The sequence below is a fragment of the Theobroma cacao genome, chromosome 10, assembly GCF_000208745.1.
Source record: "Theobroma cacao cultivar B97-61/B2 chromosome 10, Criollo_cocoa_genome_V2, whole genome shotgun sequence".
Classification (NCBI taxonomy): domain Eukaryota; kingdom Viridiplantae; phylum Streptophyta; class Magnoliopsida; order Malvales; family Malvaceae; genus Theobroma; species Theobroma cacao.
The window spans coordinates 17528037-17545830 of record NC_030859.1 but is presented as its reverse complement, the minus strand read 5'-3'; the positions used below and the strand labels follow the sequence as shown (position 1 = coordinate 17545830).

Below are 17794 nucleotides of genomic sequence, written 5' to 3'. Positions count from 1 at the left end.
GCTCAAGTAAATTTGATCATTTTGTCATAATTAAAACTATAATAATTTTAAAGCTAACACTTTAAGAACTTGAATGATAAATGGGAAGATTTCTGTAATTCGAGTCACAATAGGTCAAATATAGGCTGTTTGAAATACATGGTCAATGTGGTGACCCAAAAAGGGGAAAGCCTTTAAAAACATCTTTTACTAATCGGCTCATCTCAACCGAACCAGATGGAAACCAATCAAAGCTTGCTCGGATTGGGTTTCAAATTGACTAGAGTAACACAAGCTTGATAGTGGATCTAGCAAAAGTGAAATAGGGTCACACAATTTGAGAAGCATAGCCCCATCAACCTATCATAAAACCAACTCATCTCCACAAGGCTCATCAATGTCCAAATTACAGGTTCATGCAAGCTTGAGCCCAACAACATGTGGCCTATACTCAAATCAAAGGCCTAAGCTTCCAAGCCTAGTTGCACTAAGCCCACTTATCACAATCAAAACCTATCCCAATTGTCCCACTCTAGCTAGACCTACATAGCTCATCTCAAACTTGGCCTAATAGGAAACCTCTAAACTCGATGGCCTTGCTCCTATGGTTGTCTTTCTGAAACTCAATCTCAAAGGGTAATTTACATCACTTTGCCCCTCCATCGTCTCCTTCTCCTTTCCAGCGATGTTGCTCTTCCTTTTATCATAACCATAATCATACTTTTTCTCTCATTCAAGACTTTACTGTCATTCCTTGCCTTCATGCCAAAAGGCAACTTCTCTTGACACTTTTACTATCTTTTTTTTCTTTTTTTGCATGTTTGTGCCAATAAACAGTTTGCTCTTAGATTCGAATAAATTTAAGATAATAAAAGACATGGATCACATTCACATTGCTTAATTTAGGATTTAAAAATTAATCAATAAATTTTATCTCCTTATGTAACATAATAATTTACATCCAATCAAGGGCTGAAATTAATCGGCCACATACTCTACATGTACCAAAAAGAAAAGGGCAACCATTTCATCTCCATTAATACAAAACAACTGTTTGGTCGAACTAAATCAAATGCTTTCCCGACCACATTGCTACAAGATGATTGAGCAGCTTTGTTCAAGTATGTTAAATTGACATTTTGAAATCTTATCCCAATGCATGGTTGCTTGGCACTGCAATCAAATTTTATAGCTATCAGTGTCGATGATGTTCCTCGAATACCTTGATATACAATATCTCTAATTTTTATTCCCAAAACCTACATTGTTTAAGAAAAAAATAAGAAAATTAAATGATAATTCAGTAGAGTTTTTAAGTTGAAAATAATGAACTAATTCTCTCTGACAAGGACAATAAATAATTAAAATTAATGGTGTTTTTAATTAGGGAATGAGGAGATTGGAATTTAATATTTTTAAGTACAAAAAAGGCATACATTTACTATATTTAAATCAAATACTTAGGTACAAATTTTTTTGTGAAATCCAAATACGTAGGTATAAATTAATGACATTATTTAGTGATCCGACTATTTTAACCTCCAAAGAGTTAGAATATTGAAACAAGTCATGAGAGTTATGTTATACCTGATCGGGACAATTTGGGTTGTGAGGGCAATAATTCTGGTCTACAACAGTAGGATTTTGCACATTTCTCATCACAGAGTCCATGAATCTAACCCCTTGGACAAATCCATTACTAGGCCTAGCCCATGACTTGATTCTCAACCCATTTTGGGTGCAGAGAATATTGTCTTTCTTGCTGTAACATTTTGGACCCCTACCTCTTTCAAATCCTTGGCTAAACTTCCAATACTGAAACGTGCAAAATAACCAACACAAAACCAATACCAACATTAAAACCATAGTTTCAAAATAAGAAGAGTAAGTGAAAAAAAAAATATACATTGCTTATTGATGAGATTTAATATATCGAACCTAATTCCATGACCAGGACCGCAAGTGACTTGTTCGATCCATAAATTTTTGGTACCGGGACCAATTGAGGTGCAGTCATCTCCAGTTTTGATGGAGCAGTTTATGATTTCTACATTTGTGGATAATTGGACATGGATGCCGTCAGTGTTGGGGCTATTATCTGCAGCAATGATCCTGACCCCTTGGATGTGCACATTTTGACAGCCATTGATCACAATGTGAAACATTTGGCTATTTAATGACATTAATCCATTGATCTTGATGTTGTTGGAATTGGTAAAACTCAGCGTCTGACATTCACACAATGAAAATTTTCAAGTCAATTTACAAAACATTCATAATCATGAGATTATCTTATTAGTTAACAAATGAAATTAGATACTCAAACTTTGAGTCCGTCCATTAATTAGCTTATACAACTAAGATTGTTAACCAAATAACTGAGATGCTTTAAAATAATCAATAAAAGCATGGCACTTGACTTGAAAAATGTCATATTAACAGGTCATTGTCGCAAATTTACTGGATATTTTGGAAATTTCACCTATTGGACTAATGGTTTTAATCTTATGTGCAAATTGAACACAGAAATAAAGCTTTGAATTTTTAAATTTTAGAAACCAAATTAAGAATTTAATTATAATTTAAGTACCAAGAAAAAGAGCTTACGTATAAAATGAATGGAAAAAAGTACCGTGGCTCCGGAAGGACAATTGGTGTGGGAAGCTTTGCAAGCCCAGAGAGCAGGTCCTTTGGCATCAAGTGCACCACCAATGATAGAAACACCGCTGACTCCTTCAAAGCTAAGCCAATTGGCTGATTTTCCAAGTACACTATAATCTCCAGGAGCCACAAGGGTGCCGTCTATTCTTATGGTGATTTGAGGGCTTTTGCAGTCACCTTTAAAAGCCATAGAACCAAGCAAATACCGCCATTTTGGTACGTACATCATGGTTGAGTCTGCTGAGCCGCAGGCTGCATTCCATGCCTTGAAGAAAGCCTTGGTCGAGTCTGTTTTGCCATTTGGTTTTGAACCAAAGGCTAACACATTAAACTTTGTTGCCGCAGATGCTGAATTTATGCCTAACATAACAAAGAGAATTAGAATGATTCCTTGAAAAGGACTAGAAAGCTTCATCATGTTCGACATTTCTATTTTCTTGCTCTGCTAGTGAGTAAGAAATTAACAATGAGGGAAATTAGAGAAAAATTGAATGAAATTGGAAGCTGAAGTGTTAAGCTAATTGATGAAGGAGAAGCGAAAGAGAGATTGGATATTTATACATGTCCATTTTGAGGAAGAACAGGAACTGTTATGGTTTGGGATAAAGACTTGCAAAGAGTATTATTGTCAACTTGTAGGTTTGAAGAAAGCTGCAGTCCCCGAAACCCAATATAGGAAATTCAGTGTACACTGCACCAGATTACTTTGCTCCCAATTCACCGGCAAATTAAATACATGCTAACCCATTTGGGTTGAATGCAAGCACATATCTCAGGTCCTTACTTGTACGTGAGACAATTCAATATTGTTTTACTGTAGAAATGGTTCATCCAACCGCAGCAGTCATTTATCCAATACATAAAAAGTTCTGGGAATAATCTAATGAGATGAAAGACAGGCTGTTAACTTGATGTTGAATCCATGTAATCATGTGTCAAGCCTCTAATGAAGGTGAATGGTTGAATGATTACTCAAAAGTTTCTTCAGGTTTTCCAACTTTTCAAGGTCAACAATTTGTTTAATCATTATTCACAAAAAAATGTAAAATGCAATTTACTCAAAGTGATCATCAGTCTTTTTGCTGGATTATTTCTGAGATAACAGTAATGCATTAAGAAACCCTAAAGTAAAACTTACATACAATTAGTAAACAAGATACTATACTTTTTATTCTATATATGTATTTGCTGAAATATTATATATTATTATCTTAATTCAGTTTTGGGTTTAAGTTTTATTTCCAAAATTTTGAATGCCACATTGAAATCAAATTAATTATTAATCAATTTGGTTTTCAAATTAAATCGAAAATATTTAGACATAATATTTTAAAATATCTTTAAATTATTGAAGAAAATTTAAAAAAACTCTTATTCTTACATCCAATCAAGCTTTTAGATTTTTATTTTAAATTAAATAGAACTTTACAATTTATTTCCAGAGGCCATAAATAACATTAAGCTAAGTCATTTAAGCCAAGTTTGAGGAACTTTCATAATTAATAATTGGGAGCAATTTAAGGTTGGGGTTTGAGTTGTTTTGGCTTTAGTGCTTGTTTGGTCTAGCTTTTTTTCAGTTTATCTATCTCTTAAAAGCAAAAATCAAGACAAACATAAATTTTGAAAAGCTTTAAAAAAAAAAAAATATCTTCTATGATAATTTTAATAAAAATTATAACTTATAAAAAAGAACTTATAAAAATAAATTTAACAAACAACTTTAACTTAATTTTAAAACTATTATTCTTCATAAGAGCTTCATAATAGTTTTTAAGCTAAAAAAAAGTCAAGCCAAACAAGCTCTTCATGTTTGTAGTTGGTGCCAACAAGTGAGTAATATGTGGATGGAGTCTCTCATCTGGCTGAATGTTGCAAAGGAATTCCAAACTTTGTAGTGGAGTTTGTATTTATTTATTTATTTATTTATATCATATTCTTAATTGTCATAGGAGTGTTTTGTCTATTAGACGAGACACTTGAAATGATATTACGATATTGAAATTGAATAAAAATATTTTCAAAAAAATAAGTTCTATATCTTAAAAGAAAAACTTTTATAATAAGCGACTGATTAATTATCGTTGGATAAAAAGTCACTTGTCCTTTTTATATTTGTATGACATTGACTTGCCGTTAATACTAAAAGCGAAAATATCATTTGAACATATTATCATTATATTATAAGAACTTATTTCATAAAGTTAAAAAAAAATTAAATAATAAAAGGCTTTTTAGATATTTCATCAAATATTTAAGAGTTCTTTTTTTAAATGAGCCCCATGCATAAGGTATTTTTGACAATAGATCTCTTTATAATTTTAAGTGTTTTTAGCCAAGAGAATTAATGAAATTGACTCATTTATTTAGCTCCACGCCTCAATCCAAAACCTATTAACGGGTTAAGTATGTTGAGATCTGCACCTCAAACCGACTCATATTCTTTAAGATTTTCTCGCCATACTATTCATCTCTAGAGTATTCCTTTCCAGAAAGAAAAACGTTTAAGCATTTTGAATATTTTGGAATAGTTTTTGATACACGAAAAAATTTTGTGAGCGTTTTGAGTAATTTTAAGCATTTTGGAGTAATTTTTGATATATGAAGAAAAACTTTTGAATATTTTGAGTATTTTTTGTTAAGTAGTCATATTCGTTAATTATGTTGTTAAATGGAATATGGTGTATCGTTTGAAGTTGTTGATCTTATTAAATAGAATTCAGTAATTTGGTATTTTTGAGAATTACGTGACTAATTTTTAAGCATTACGTGATTGATTTTGGATATTGCGTGACTGACTTTTGAAACTGTTTTAACTTGTCTGAAATTATTTAAAAGGTATTATTATCAAGTCATATGAAAAATTGATTAATAATAATTAAAATTATAAAAAATTATATTTTTGAATTGAGTTTATAAGAAAGATTATTTTTTACAATTTTTTTAATATTTAATTCTAAACCAAGCCAATTACACGATTTTACAAACAGCGAGCTCAAATTACCCCTCGTATCTCCACCTTGGTCTTGGCGGTTAAGAAACCAGGACAAGAAACAGGAAGTAAGAAATAAGCCATAAGCAGGGAGTAGTTAGTTAAAGAGTAGTTAGTTAAAGAATAGAGTCAGTTCCAAACCCAAAACCATAATATCTCTGTATCTATCTCAAAGTGGATATGGTTTTTACATGCACTTTGACTTGTCTTTCTGGCACTCAATCCCAAAGGTTATTTACTTGGAATAGTGTGCAACAACACTACTCTGCCCTTCCGTTGCCTCCTTATCCTTTCAAGCCATGTTGCTCTTCCTCTTCTCGTAACCATAATCATACTTTTTCTCTCATTCAAGACTGTGCTGTCATTGCTTGCCTTCGTGCCAATAGGCAACTTCTCTTCACTCTTTTGCTATCTTTGTATTTAGCATGTTCGTAACTGGGTTTGCTTTTATTTTCATATTTGGGATGATGGGGTTTTTTTCTTTCTTTTTTTTTTTAATTTTCTTTGGGTTCTGTGACTGGGAACTCATTTTTCCCATTTTTGTATATAGTGCTGAGCAGGCAATGGAAGCTGCTCGAGCTGCGGTTAATGGTGGCATTGAAGTTGTAAGTCTTTGAATTTGTAATAAAACTCCTTCAGTTTAAAGGCAATTTCTTTCCAGTTTGTGGGCATGTTTTTTTTATTTTTCATCTTTTTATAGTTTATGAAAGATATTAATTTAGTTTTACATCCATAATTTTGTATATTTTCATGTTTCCATTTTGCATTTAGAATTTTCTTTTTTACCCAGAATTTTTAATTAACTATAATCCTAAGGTTACTCTGGTGCATGCTTAACTCTTACATAGAATGGATTCACTATAAAACTTATCCTGAAATTGGATCTAGTTACGGTTTTACTATAAATGGACTTTTAAATTTTTACTTCTCCTGATTTGCAGCTGGAGATTGTTAGGTCAACCCCAGGAGTGTTTGAGGTTGTTCAAAAATCCAACCTTTCTTAATTTTCTGCCCAAATTTGCCATTTTGGATTGAGAATTTATATGCTCTTTTCCCATTATTGCACAGGTCTTGCAGGCTCTGGTTAAGGAGTATCCTACTAAGGCCTTTGGTGTAATGATCTTACTAGTTACTTTTAGATTCATGTACCTTTTTCTTTCCTGGAGCAGAAGCATAGGATGTTGCATATAAGTTATGAAAACTCATTTGAAGTTTTGGCCTGAGGAAGCAATGATGTGCTTGCGTGTGGCAAAGATCTATCTGTTGACTGTTAGTGTATCCAGTTATGTTGAAACCTACAATTAATTAGTCCTTATATATATTATACGAGTATATGCCATTGATGCCAATTGTGATTAAGAAAGCGTAGCCTTTCCAAGAGGTTCATAGCCATAAAGCTACTGGCTGTTGCTCTTTCAGTTCTATTGAGTGCATTAATTAGTGATAGATACAGGAAGAAACTTTCGTAGTTCCTAAATCTAGTTTAGCCACATATGGGCAGACCTATTCTGAAGATAGTGTAGAAGACAAGCTTATTGTCAATCTAGAGCACTTCTCTAGATTAATGTCAAATCACCTTTTGGATTATTTTTGAAGCTGCTAGAAATCTTGCAGGTTGGGACTGTTTTAAATGCTGAGGATGCCAAAACTGCTATGAATGCCGGAGCCAAGTTTCTTATGAGTCCTGCCACAGTGAAGGTATATGCTGAGAATTCTGAGATTATATCTCTATTTATGTTCATCTTTTAATGCTGGGAGAATAATTCTTGAACCTTAATCTTTCTTTTCTCCGTTTTCTCGAATACTTCTTTGCCATTGTGGCCTTGCTTACATTTTGAAGCTCAGCCTAAGTACACATGTTGCTATATGTTTTCAGAGACCCCTTTTTTGTCTGAACTAAACATTCTTAAATTTCTTCAGGACATTATGGATAATGTTCAAGATGCTGATGTTTTATACATGCCCGGTGTAATGACCCCAACAGAAGTAAGAAAATTCTTTTCCAGTTCATTTTTTAGGCTTAGACTTTTTAACCTCATTAACTTATTTAGCTTCTTTCCTTGCATTGATAATGGGAAAGTTGAAGTTAAATTCCTTGATTCTGTTTTTTTTTCGCATACTGTTTAAGATTGAAGCACTTATATGACACATGTAAGCACACACAACAAAAACATGCATGCATCACCAGGACAGGTTTATGTTGCCTTCACTGAAAGCCTTGAACAACTTTGGTAGTATTGCATAACTACGAGAACTTTTAAGAAATTCCTATGTTGAATCCCTTATAAAATCTATTGCCTCACTTAAAAACTGAGCATATAGGTAATACTATCTACCATAAGTTTATAGAAAGTAGTTATTTTCTCAATTGAAAATCTAGTGACTTTTAGCTAACAATAACAAATTTCATTTCCATCGGAATGCCTTTTTAACTAGGCAACAAGTTCCATTGAGATAGAATAGCAATGATTGAGCTTTTATATATTCAATCAAACACAAGATACAGACTAAAAATAAACTCATGTGAATGATAAACAAATATCAAAATTTTCACCACACAGCAAGAAGCCTAGATCTGGCCCGAGCATGCATAAAGTACATATATATATATATATATCTTTTAGGGCACTAATTTCTGTTGAACTGTGACTTTTCAGATATTCTCTGCGTATAATTCTGGTGCCAAGATTGTCAAGGTGAGTCTTCTAGTCAATGTTTACTGGCATTTAGGATGTGGAAATTGATTGAAGGAATGATGACCATCTAATGGCAGGTGCCACAGCTGTTGTATACTTAATGAAATTTTACATAAAAGGCTATCTTTAGTTGCCTATTAAAATCAGTCCATAATATGAAAGCATATGCAGTTACACCAAGATAATACGAGTTCAATCTTAATGTGGCTAGTTATGTACATAGCTTGAATTGGCCTTTACACACATACTACTATTATAATTCAGTTGAAAGGAGAGACTTCATTTAAAGGAACAAATTGTGCACAAAAAGTTAGGGTGTTTTTAGAGTGGGATTTTGAGCAAAGACTACCCAAAAACTGAAAACGGGATCAATGATGGGCTAATTTACAGTTGGAATTGTCAGTAAGAATATCACAAGGACTTATCCAAATAAATAAACAAACATTATATGGATATGCCATGTGAATTTCAGAACTGATGAGAGATATGAACCTTTCAAGCATCTCTCTCTGAAGAGAAGTTTTTAGTTAAAGCTTAACAGTTCCCTTCTTGTGGATGGAGCTTTTGCACATGGGGTTCCTTATAAGACAATACTTCCTTGAACACTGAATTGAGCTGTAGATGGAGGTCAATCTCTGGCTCACACAAACACTCCTTATGTTATTTGGAGAATTTATTTGGATTGTTTGATGGTTTTTGTTCATATTTCCATGTGTTTTGATATTTGTTAAAAGTAAAAATGGTGAAAAAAGAAGATTAATAGATCAAGCCATTGAAGACTATATTTGTTCATATCCATGATGGGTATCTGTTTTTCCAGAAGTTGCAGTCCTTGTATCATTTACTTTGTGAGTGTTGTACCCACTGGAATTCGCATAGATGATATTTGTTAATAAGGGTAATCTCATATGATAAACATGCCATACATGAACTTATATTTATGGATGTGGATCAAGTTCTTACTAGCAGTTGGGTTACATACTATTAACCTTTATGTGAGGTTTGTAGGTTCTGTGATACACACACCCATACACATATGCATGCATACACATATAATCATTGTAACATGTGAAAGCTTAGCTGTATACTGCACAGGGCACTTCTTTGATAAACTCATTTGGGATTGAATCATTTTCACTATACGTTTCATCTAACAATACTGAAGGGTTCTGTGAGTTTAGGTTGATATGTTGTGCATATAAAAAAAAAAGGTTCAAACCTAAACTTGGCTGATTAAGTTTTTCCCCTTTATATGGTTAAACAGATCTATCCTGTTTCTGCATTAGGTGGTACACGATACATATCAGCAATCATGAAGCCTTTTCCTCACATCCCAATGGTTGCTTCCCAGGGCATAACTATAGGTTGGTACTTTTGGCAAGCACGTTTTGTCAGAGTAATTTCAAGTAACTTCCCATTTGCAAACATACTCAAAGAAGCTAGCCCTTGAACAAAACAGATAGTGATTTATGGAAAATGACAATGCTTATCATCCTCTTCTTCATTCTTGCATTTCTTGTAGTAGTGTGAAAACTAAACTTGCTATATATTAGAATATCTAATTGAGAAATGTCTGGGAATATCATTTAGTTTCACTTATATATATCTAAATTTGCTGCTTAATGAAGTGCTTGACATTTTTGTAAAACTTGATACAGATTCAGTAGGAGACTATATTGCTCAGGGAGCAATATCGGTTGTTTTATCAGATGCTATATTTGATAAAGAGGCAATGGGACGAAATAACTTCAATGCCATACATCAACTTGCCAAATCTGCTGCTTTGCAGGGCAAAATTGCAGTGGAATGGTGAGCTTTTTATGCTGTCTGTTCCGTATTAGTTTTAACATTTTCATCTATAACCTGTGAAACTGCTTTGCGGTCTGTCGATGTTCCAAAATCAAATATGTTTGCAGTTATGATTATCTAGATTCATATTTCTCTACTCACAAAGATTCAGATACCTACTTCCCCAGTTCCAGATATGTTGTTTCAGAAATTACAAATCTATATGCTAGCAAGTCTACCTTTACCCATCATTTTTTATATTCAATTATCTTTTAAACAGGCAACTTTATAGTCTTCGATGCAAGTTTATCATTATCTTATGGTACCGGTTCAGATCAGATGCTTGGCTAAATGCATGGTCTTTAGTTTAGCATTAATTTTAGATAAAGTGGAGATTCAGCATCTATAGACTAAGGACAAATATAGTGAAATATCTGAATTTGGACAAGAAATCTAAGAAATCGCATGAAGGTTTTATATGCATACACATTTAGAAAAGCGAAGGCAGTCAACCCTATCCTTGTAGGTAGAAGTTGCTGGAATTTCTTGTTTATTCTCAGCTCTAAACAGATGGATACTCAACTCGGACAACAAACATAAAGATGTAACTTATAGAGAGTCTTATTCAACCTAGGAGTTATGCTTAAGACATTGGCAGACAGTAAGCCTGGTCTGTTACCTAGAGCTCTATTGTTATTTCTATACGGACATGTCATATTACTAAAACTAAAACTACATTGACAGAATTTATACACAATGCAAAAATATAAGGTTGTGTTCCAGGACGAAACAGTTCTATTGTCGCATTTGTTGTCTGTGCTTGACTGACCTGGACTTTGCAGGAAGAGGAATTGCAGGCTGACTTTTTTCCCTCACTCATAAGAGAACTGTCATCTATATCATCTATACCAGACTACTGCTGCTCTAGCACCACCAACTATATACCTTTGATATGTTTAAGCAAGGAATATCTTCTGACCACACAAACAGGTAAAACTGTCATGTCGTCCATAGGCAGTATGTTTTCTTTCTGCACCATTTCTCCCCTATGCTGAATTATTCATTGATTTTTTTTTTTGCATCAGCATTATGTTTCATGCTTTGGTTGTCATCAACATTGTTATCATCACAATTAATCCCAAACTCACTTACCCTTTCTTTCCATGTGGTTTCTTCTCATCAAAACTCACTTACTACTTCATGATATACTAGTCTGTTACCTGCAAGGCCGTGAACTCATTTTGAGTAGTCAGAGCCCAAGAGCATGATAATAATATACATGGGGTACCTGCTTTCTCTCTCAGCTAAACATATATGGAGGAATTTACCAACAATGCAACTCATGTTACCCAATTTATGTACAGTTGGCTGAGTTGTAACATCTTCAACCTTCTTCTTCATAAAGGAAAGGCAATTACAGTCGGAAAAATTCAAATTATTTTGCTTTAATTAATGTTAGATAGTTCTTTGAACTTCTTTGTTTCCATCCATCAAATCTACAAGGAAAGAAGGAGACTTTGTTCTTTTGAAAAAGAAATAGAGATCAGCCCACTAAAATGGAAAGAACTACTATATTTTTAATTATACCAGTCAAGAAACAAGATTGAAAAGGTAAGTACAAATAGAAAAAGCAAAAGAAAGGTCCTGCTGCCGCTATTCCGTTGGATAGCTTGAGAAAGCTCTTTATTACCGAGTTCTACATTTTTTGTGGCTTCAACTGCCTGCAAATAAGGCATAAAAATGACTGCATCAATAAAGAGATCGCATAAGAGGAGGAAAACTTTGGAAATTCAATGCTTAGAGCTGAAAAGAATGTGAAACACAATCTCATGCCTTAATTAATGCCTGATTCAGTGGCTATAATGAACCATCGGACCCTAGATGCTCCTCTATTTGAAGCGACTAGGGATGTGTGCAAAGTAAATCTATATATTTAACAAGACAAAAGGTATAGGCCAATAAAAAAAAAGAAACTTCGTTCATTTTGGACAAGAGTGTATCCACTGCCTTATTTTGCGATGAAAATAACATTACAAACTAGAATTACCATCTTAAATAGAAAATTCAACTTATATGATCAACTTATTAAAATCAGTTTCATAAACAGGTTTGATGGTATAAATTATATAAGTTTGAATGAACTAATAAAAAGAAGATGGAGAATAGGAGGTTATCGATGGTGCAGAAACATTAGCTAAATACATAGGCAGAGCGAAAAGCAAGTGAATGTGAAGGAAAATGTTTTTTGCACCTGGTCATAGAGATGTTCTATCTGTTGAGCTTGTTGCAGAACATGCGTGGACATAAGGTGATTCAGAGCAGACATCTCCACCATCTTAGTTTCCGTTTCTTGAACAGCATCTAAAAGACTAGTCAACTCAACCTACATAATAAGCAGAGCAGCAAACATATTCAATTTATTACAATTTCAAAAAATGAATTAGATCATTCATCGAAAGGCATAATAGAAAGAACCATATGGAATCTATCATGAAAAATATTCTGATTACCTGAAGGGCACGGGTTTCATTGTCCAGCAATTCCTGTTGGACTCTAAGAGATTCAGGTTGAAGCTCATTGGTCTCTCTGAGGTCCAAATTGACTGGTTTAGAGGTATCCAGAGAGTTTGAATCAACAACCCTCTTAAGTTTTCTTCTTGGTGTTGCTCTATTGATAGCATCTTGGAAGCGGATAGCTCTCAGCTGATCAAACTGTGCTGTCACTGAATGAAGTTTCTCACTTAAAATTAGAACCTGAATGTTAAGAAAGCAACACAAGTGTTAATTCATCAAGCTATCAACAACATTAACTTTTTTCTTAGAGAGAGGAAGAAATCACTACCATGCAGGAATAAAAAGTTATTTAGTGAAGAAATATAAAGGACTTAAAGTATTACTACAGGAGAAGCTGAAGTTACCATGTAAAGAAATTAGAAGAAAAAGAAAAAAGATAAAGACTCTTGAATCTTGCTAGGGCCATTTAGCTTAGAAAACTGACCGAAAATTTACTCTTGTTGCTACATTGATGATGACAGAATAAAGGTACTATCAGCAAGGAGGACAATTAGAACAATTTACCACTGGAAGCCAGCAAGATCCAAAGGGTGAATCAATCAAAACAGGATAGACAATTCAAGCAGATAAACAAAGTCATATGATGACTCATTTCAATAAGCAAAAACAGGAATTTAACCTTACCACTCCATGTTTGTGAGCTATGGTATCAGCATTTGAGGTATCCCTGATACCAAGCCAGCCCTTTGAGGTTGCCTCTTCATCGTTTATGCTATTTTTGAGAACATCAATTTGATCCTTGCAAGCTTTAATAAAAGCAGTAACCTGTAGAAGTTTAGCTTAGTAACATAGGAAGTAAACAAACTAAATCCTCACAAGCATGCACCTTAATTTAATTGAAAAATAAATGGTTTCTTTGATAACCAGAAGCAACCAAAAAATGAAAGTAATCAAACACTTCCCATTGGTAGTTAACTGCTAAAATTCTAAAATCTAATCACTCCATTTGGCTTGGCAAGCACAAAACCAAAATGCTCAAATCACTAATCATTAAAGTTCACACCTATTCATCCAGTACAATTCAATTAAGCAAAGAAAACACAAAACCAGCCACAAATTCTTAACCTTTTAAGTACATATCCAAAGAAACAACTTTTACCAAATCAACTGCATCACCATCATTGAAAAACTTTGAGCCTGCTTAACATTATAGTTATGGTCCGGTGAAAACCACAAATTTACAATCCAACCACAATATCAAACTTAGCCTAATTAACAAAACAGATCAAACGCGCATTTAATTATCTTCAGACAATTGATTCGATCAGAAAAAACACAAAAAGAAGAAGAATTCCACAAATTTATTAATCAAATTAAAGAATAGTTGACAATATTTTCTAGTATAACGTCTGAAGTTAAAACATAAAACATTACTTCTTGTTCAATGCTGTCCTTCTCTTGCTCCGTCGTCCGGTGAAGATCCACATAATCTTTCCGGTGCTTCGACATGAACTGATCCAAAGCTCCAATACTCTCTAGCTAATTACAAAGAAATCAAACATAGCAATTAACTCGAAATTTCTCCTTTCCGAAACAGTAGCAAAATTTTGAAAAATTCTGCAATTACCGTTTTGAGTGCAGATTTAGTGAACGGAGTCGTTTGCCATGGTTTATGGATTATGAAAGATGCCATAATTGCTGCCAATTTAGACTATCAAAGCAACAAAAAAAAATCATACAAAATTAGAGTTCAAGAAAAATTATAAGATCGAAAGTTTTAAAAATTAGAACAACAAAAAAAGAAGAAAAAGGAAAATTTACCTCGCTGTAGCCTGATGAAATTGCTGTGTGCCGTACAGCGTCTTTGAAATCTTCAGTTCGATCTCTGAATCTCGACATGTTTGTGATTTTCAACTGCTTCTCCAATTTCGTTGGGTTTTTCAATGTAGAGCTCAAGATTTGAAGCACGGGGCGAAGAAAAGAAACGACAATCTAGAGACCAAAAAAACGAAAAATGTGGGAGAAAAACTGAACAGAAAATAATAAGAGAAAAGGAAGAAGGTATTTACGTCAAATTTTAAATTAATTAAAATGTTAAATTATTTGTTTGATATAAAAAAGTTTTGACCGTTAAATGTATATTAAAAATATATTTTTGATTGATGTAATTAGGATATCGAATTAACTTGAAATTTTATACACATAATACTTCCTGAATCTATATAATTACTTGATAAAATTTTGAAATTTGAACTCGTATCCAAATACACAAACATTTCCCGTTAATTATCTGAATTTGTTTAAATACTTGATTTTGCCAATCAAATTTTAAACCCATAATAATTAAAAAAATCCTCAACTATTCTAAAAAAATTCAAGATATAATATCTAAAAAAAAGCTTTTAAATTGTAATTGCAAGTAATGTGATTGTAGGAAAAAAATATTACAATATTTGGTATACAAATAAAATAATAATTAAAATATTTGAAGATAACATTGCAACATTTGATTTACAAGTATTTTACTGGGAATGCAATATTAATTTTAAAATTACTCTTATTTATTAAAATACAAGTTTAATATACTTATATTTTTTATTGTTAATTTTTATATAATATCATCTCTTAAATATATTTTTAATGTCATATATTTTATTTTATTTTTATTATCATATTTTCTATTCTTATTTTTTTAATATAATTTTTTATATTATATATTTTATTTTAATTTCTTTTACCTATATTATATAAATTTTAATTTCTTATATTTTATTTTATTTTAATNTACTAATATTATATAAATTTTAATTTCTTTTACTAATATTATATAAATTTTAATTTCTCATTTTTATTTTATTTTAATTTCTAATTCTTATATTATATTTAATTTTAATGTTTTTTATTTTAATTATAATATTATAAAATATTTTTAACAAAATAATAAAGTTGAAGGGTAAAAATATCTTTAATAATATTACAGAGTGCAATGTAATGTGATTGCATTAGTTTTGGACTGTAAACACATTATATCCCTTGGTTGTAATGTGATTGCATTGCAATCTTACATTGCAGTAGTCTGTTGTAAAACAAACACTGTAATATAATTTAATTGGATAAATTGCAGAGAATGTGCTCTCACTTCCTTCATACCAAACGCTACCAAAGAGTAAGGTTCGAATCCTTTTTCCTCAATTAAAAAAAAAAAACCCATAAACTATTTAAGAAAATTCAAATAAGTCTTTATACTTTTATTGCTTTCAACTAAGCCCTTATACTTTTGTTTTGAACCAAATAAGCCCATGTACTTTTATTTTGAGTCAAATAAGCCCTTATGGCTAATATTAATTTAATCAAAATGTCATATATCAATTTCTATTGCATAACGCTAACATGACATGCTAAAAATCATAACTGACGATGATATGACATGCTAATATATCATAATTGATGATGATGTAATATTAATTTGACATAATAATATAATCATGTGATATTTTTTACTCTCCACATCAATGTCATGTTAGTGTCATATGTATATAAATTATAAAAGGTAAAATATCCTTAACCCCTAACTTTTAGCTATAATTCTACATGAGTCTATTAATTTTCGAAATGAACAATTCGTCTTAAAAGAATATTTTTCGTTGAACATATAAGTCCAACTATTAGTCAACTATTAATTTTTTTTTATTAGTTTAATGACATGTCAATAATTGAAAGACAATTTTACCTTTCATTACTTCTAAAAATTACCACTATATAAACTATAACTTTTCATTTTTAATTTTTTTCCCTATTGAAAAAAAGCTCTCCCTTACCTTTTTTCGTGATACGAATGCTAGGTTTGGCTTTAGCTATATCTCCCTCCCCCGGTACTTCGCACCCTCCCTTGCACCACAGACGCTCCCCAAGAGAGCATAGATCTTAGAAGGGCAGCTCCTCTAAGGAGTGCAAGGGGTGGTCGACCGGTGTAAAGGAACGACGCTGATTGGCCTTAAAAAAAAGAGAGAGAAAGAATAAAGGTAATTTTTACGTTTCATACTTGCCCGTTAACGTCGTTTACACGTTTGGGACGAACTGTTTATTTTAAAAACTAATAAACTTATGTGAAATTATGACTAAAAGTTAGAGGGTTAGTGTGTTTTACCCAATGATTAATGGTATTAAAACTAATAGCAATTAGTCAATCTTTAGTCATAGGGGTTTGTTTGACCCAAATTGAATGTAATAAAAGAATAAGAGCTTATTTGAATTTTCTTAAATAGTTTAGGGGCTTATTTGAGCATTATGTCAAAATTCAACTACCACTTTATTCTTTTATTGTGTTCAAGTAAGTTTTTATACTTTTAGTTTGAACTAAATAAGGTAACATTTTGTATTTTACTTGAAATGTAATTGTTGGGACAATAACATTATATTTGGTATACATATGAAAGTGATGATTGTCGGGAATTGATTACTGAAAAGATTATATTGTAATGTTTGGTTTAAAAACACTTTACTAGGAATGTAAAGTGAATTTACAAAATTATCCTTATATAATGAAAATATAAAGATGAATAAGCTTTCATTTTTTAATATAAATATTTAACTTTTTAAACTTTATCCTTTGAAATAAGTAATAACATGAAAAAAGTAACATAATATTTGAATACTAATTATTTAAAATATGTAAAATTGCTATGTAATTATTTTTATAATAATATCTAAAGATATTGATATACCGATTTAGGAGTTGAAAAAATTATTGATAAGGAACTACATTAGGTTTTTTTTTTTCTATTTTCCCCTCAAACCAGCTTTTACTTCAATACTCAAGGGAAGGAAACAAAACTCAAGTGGTAATTAAACTTGACAATTTTGAACATGACACGAGAAGACACAGGTTAAACAGGTTTTGGGTTTAGTTTTAACGTGTTTCGTGTCTAATCATGTCTGACACGTTAAGAAACGAAAATTTTCGTGTCTAATCGTGTCTGACACGTTAAGATACAAAAATTTTCTTGTCTTAACGTGTCAGACACGACAAACACGTTTAAAATACGTTTAAACACGTTTACTTAATCGTGTTATTGTGTTTAATCGTGTTATCGTGTTTAAACGTGTATACGTGACACATTTATTAACCTATTAAAAATTAATAGTTAAAAACTATTTTAACCTTATAT

The 17794-nt window shown here is 31.9% G+C and overlaps 2 protein-coding genes and 1 pseudogene across 4 annotated transcripts; 1 reads left to right on the top strand and 2 right to left on the bottom strand.

Annotated features, from left to right (window-relative positions):
* On the bottom strand, positions 975-3067 carry LOC18587047 (annotated as a pseudogene).
* On the top strand, positions 5619-11551 carry LOC18587046 (KHG/KDPG aldolase). 3 transcript variants are annotated; one of them, XR_001929911.1, is made up of 11 exons: positions 5810-6015; positions 6180-6234; positions 6571-6606; positions 6698-6742; positions 7244-7327; positions 7550-7615; positions 8287-8325; positions 9590-9689; positions 9984-10134; positions 10956-11103; positions 11326-11551. XR_001929911.1 is itself a non-coding variant. In XM_018129438.1 (10 exons), the coding sequence occupies exons 1-10, from the start codon at positions 5810-5812 to the stop codon at positions 10993-10995; spliced, it is 822 nt and encodes a 273-aa protein (XP_017984927.1). In that variant the 5' UTR covers positions 5619-5809; the 3' UTR covers positions 10996-11277. The 3 variants fall into 3 exon arrangements, 1 of the variants encoding a protein (XP_017984927.1); XR_001929912.1 differs by lacking the exon at positions 11326-11551 and adding an exon at positions 11199-11277; XM_018129438.1 differs by lacking the exon at positions 11326-11551 and having other exon boundaries at positions 5619-6015; positions 10956-11277.
* On the bottom strand, positions 11539-14680 carry LOC18587045 (syntaxin-81). The gene is made up of 7 exons (XM_018129437.1): positions 14448-14680; positions 14254-14337; positions 14061-14165; positions 13311-13451; positions 12624-12866; positions 12365-12496; positions 11539-11834 (listed from the first exon to the last, which is right to left on the bottom strand). The coding sequence occupies exons 1-7, from the start codon at positions 14523-14525 to the stop codon at positions 11691-11693; spliced, it is 927 nt and encodes a 308-aa protein (XP_017984926.1). The 5' UTR covers positions 14526-14680; the 3' UTR covers positions 11539-11690.

Bases quoted from the DNA above. Each gene is read 5' to 3' on its own strand.
- LOC18587045 (XM_018129437.1), bottom strand. From the start codon at position 14,525: ATGTCGAGATTCAGAGATCGAACTGAAGATTTCAAAGACGCTGTACGG. The intron at 13,452-14,060 runs GTAATGTTTTAT...AAACTTCTACAG, and splicing joins AGGACAGCATTGAACAAGAA to GTTACTGCTTTTATTAAAGC. The intron at 12,497-12,623 runs GTAATCAGAATA...CTTATTATGTAG, and splicing joins ATGAAACCCGTGCCCTTCAG to GTTGAGTTGACTAGTCTTTT.
- LOC18587046 (XM_018129438.1), top strand. From the start codon at position 5,810: ATGGTTTTTACATGCACTTTGACTTGTCTTTCTGGCACTCAATCCCAA. The intron at 6,235-6,570 runs GTAAGTCTTTGA...CCTGATTTGCAG, and splicing joins TTAATGGTGGCATTGAAGTT to CTGGAGATTGTTAGGTCAAC. The intron at 7,616-8,286 runs GTAAGAAAATTC...GTGACTTTTCAG, and splicing joins GTGTAATGACCCCAACAGAA to ATATTCTCTGCGTATAATTC.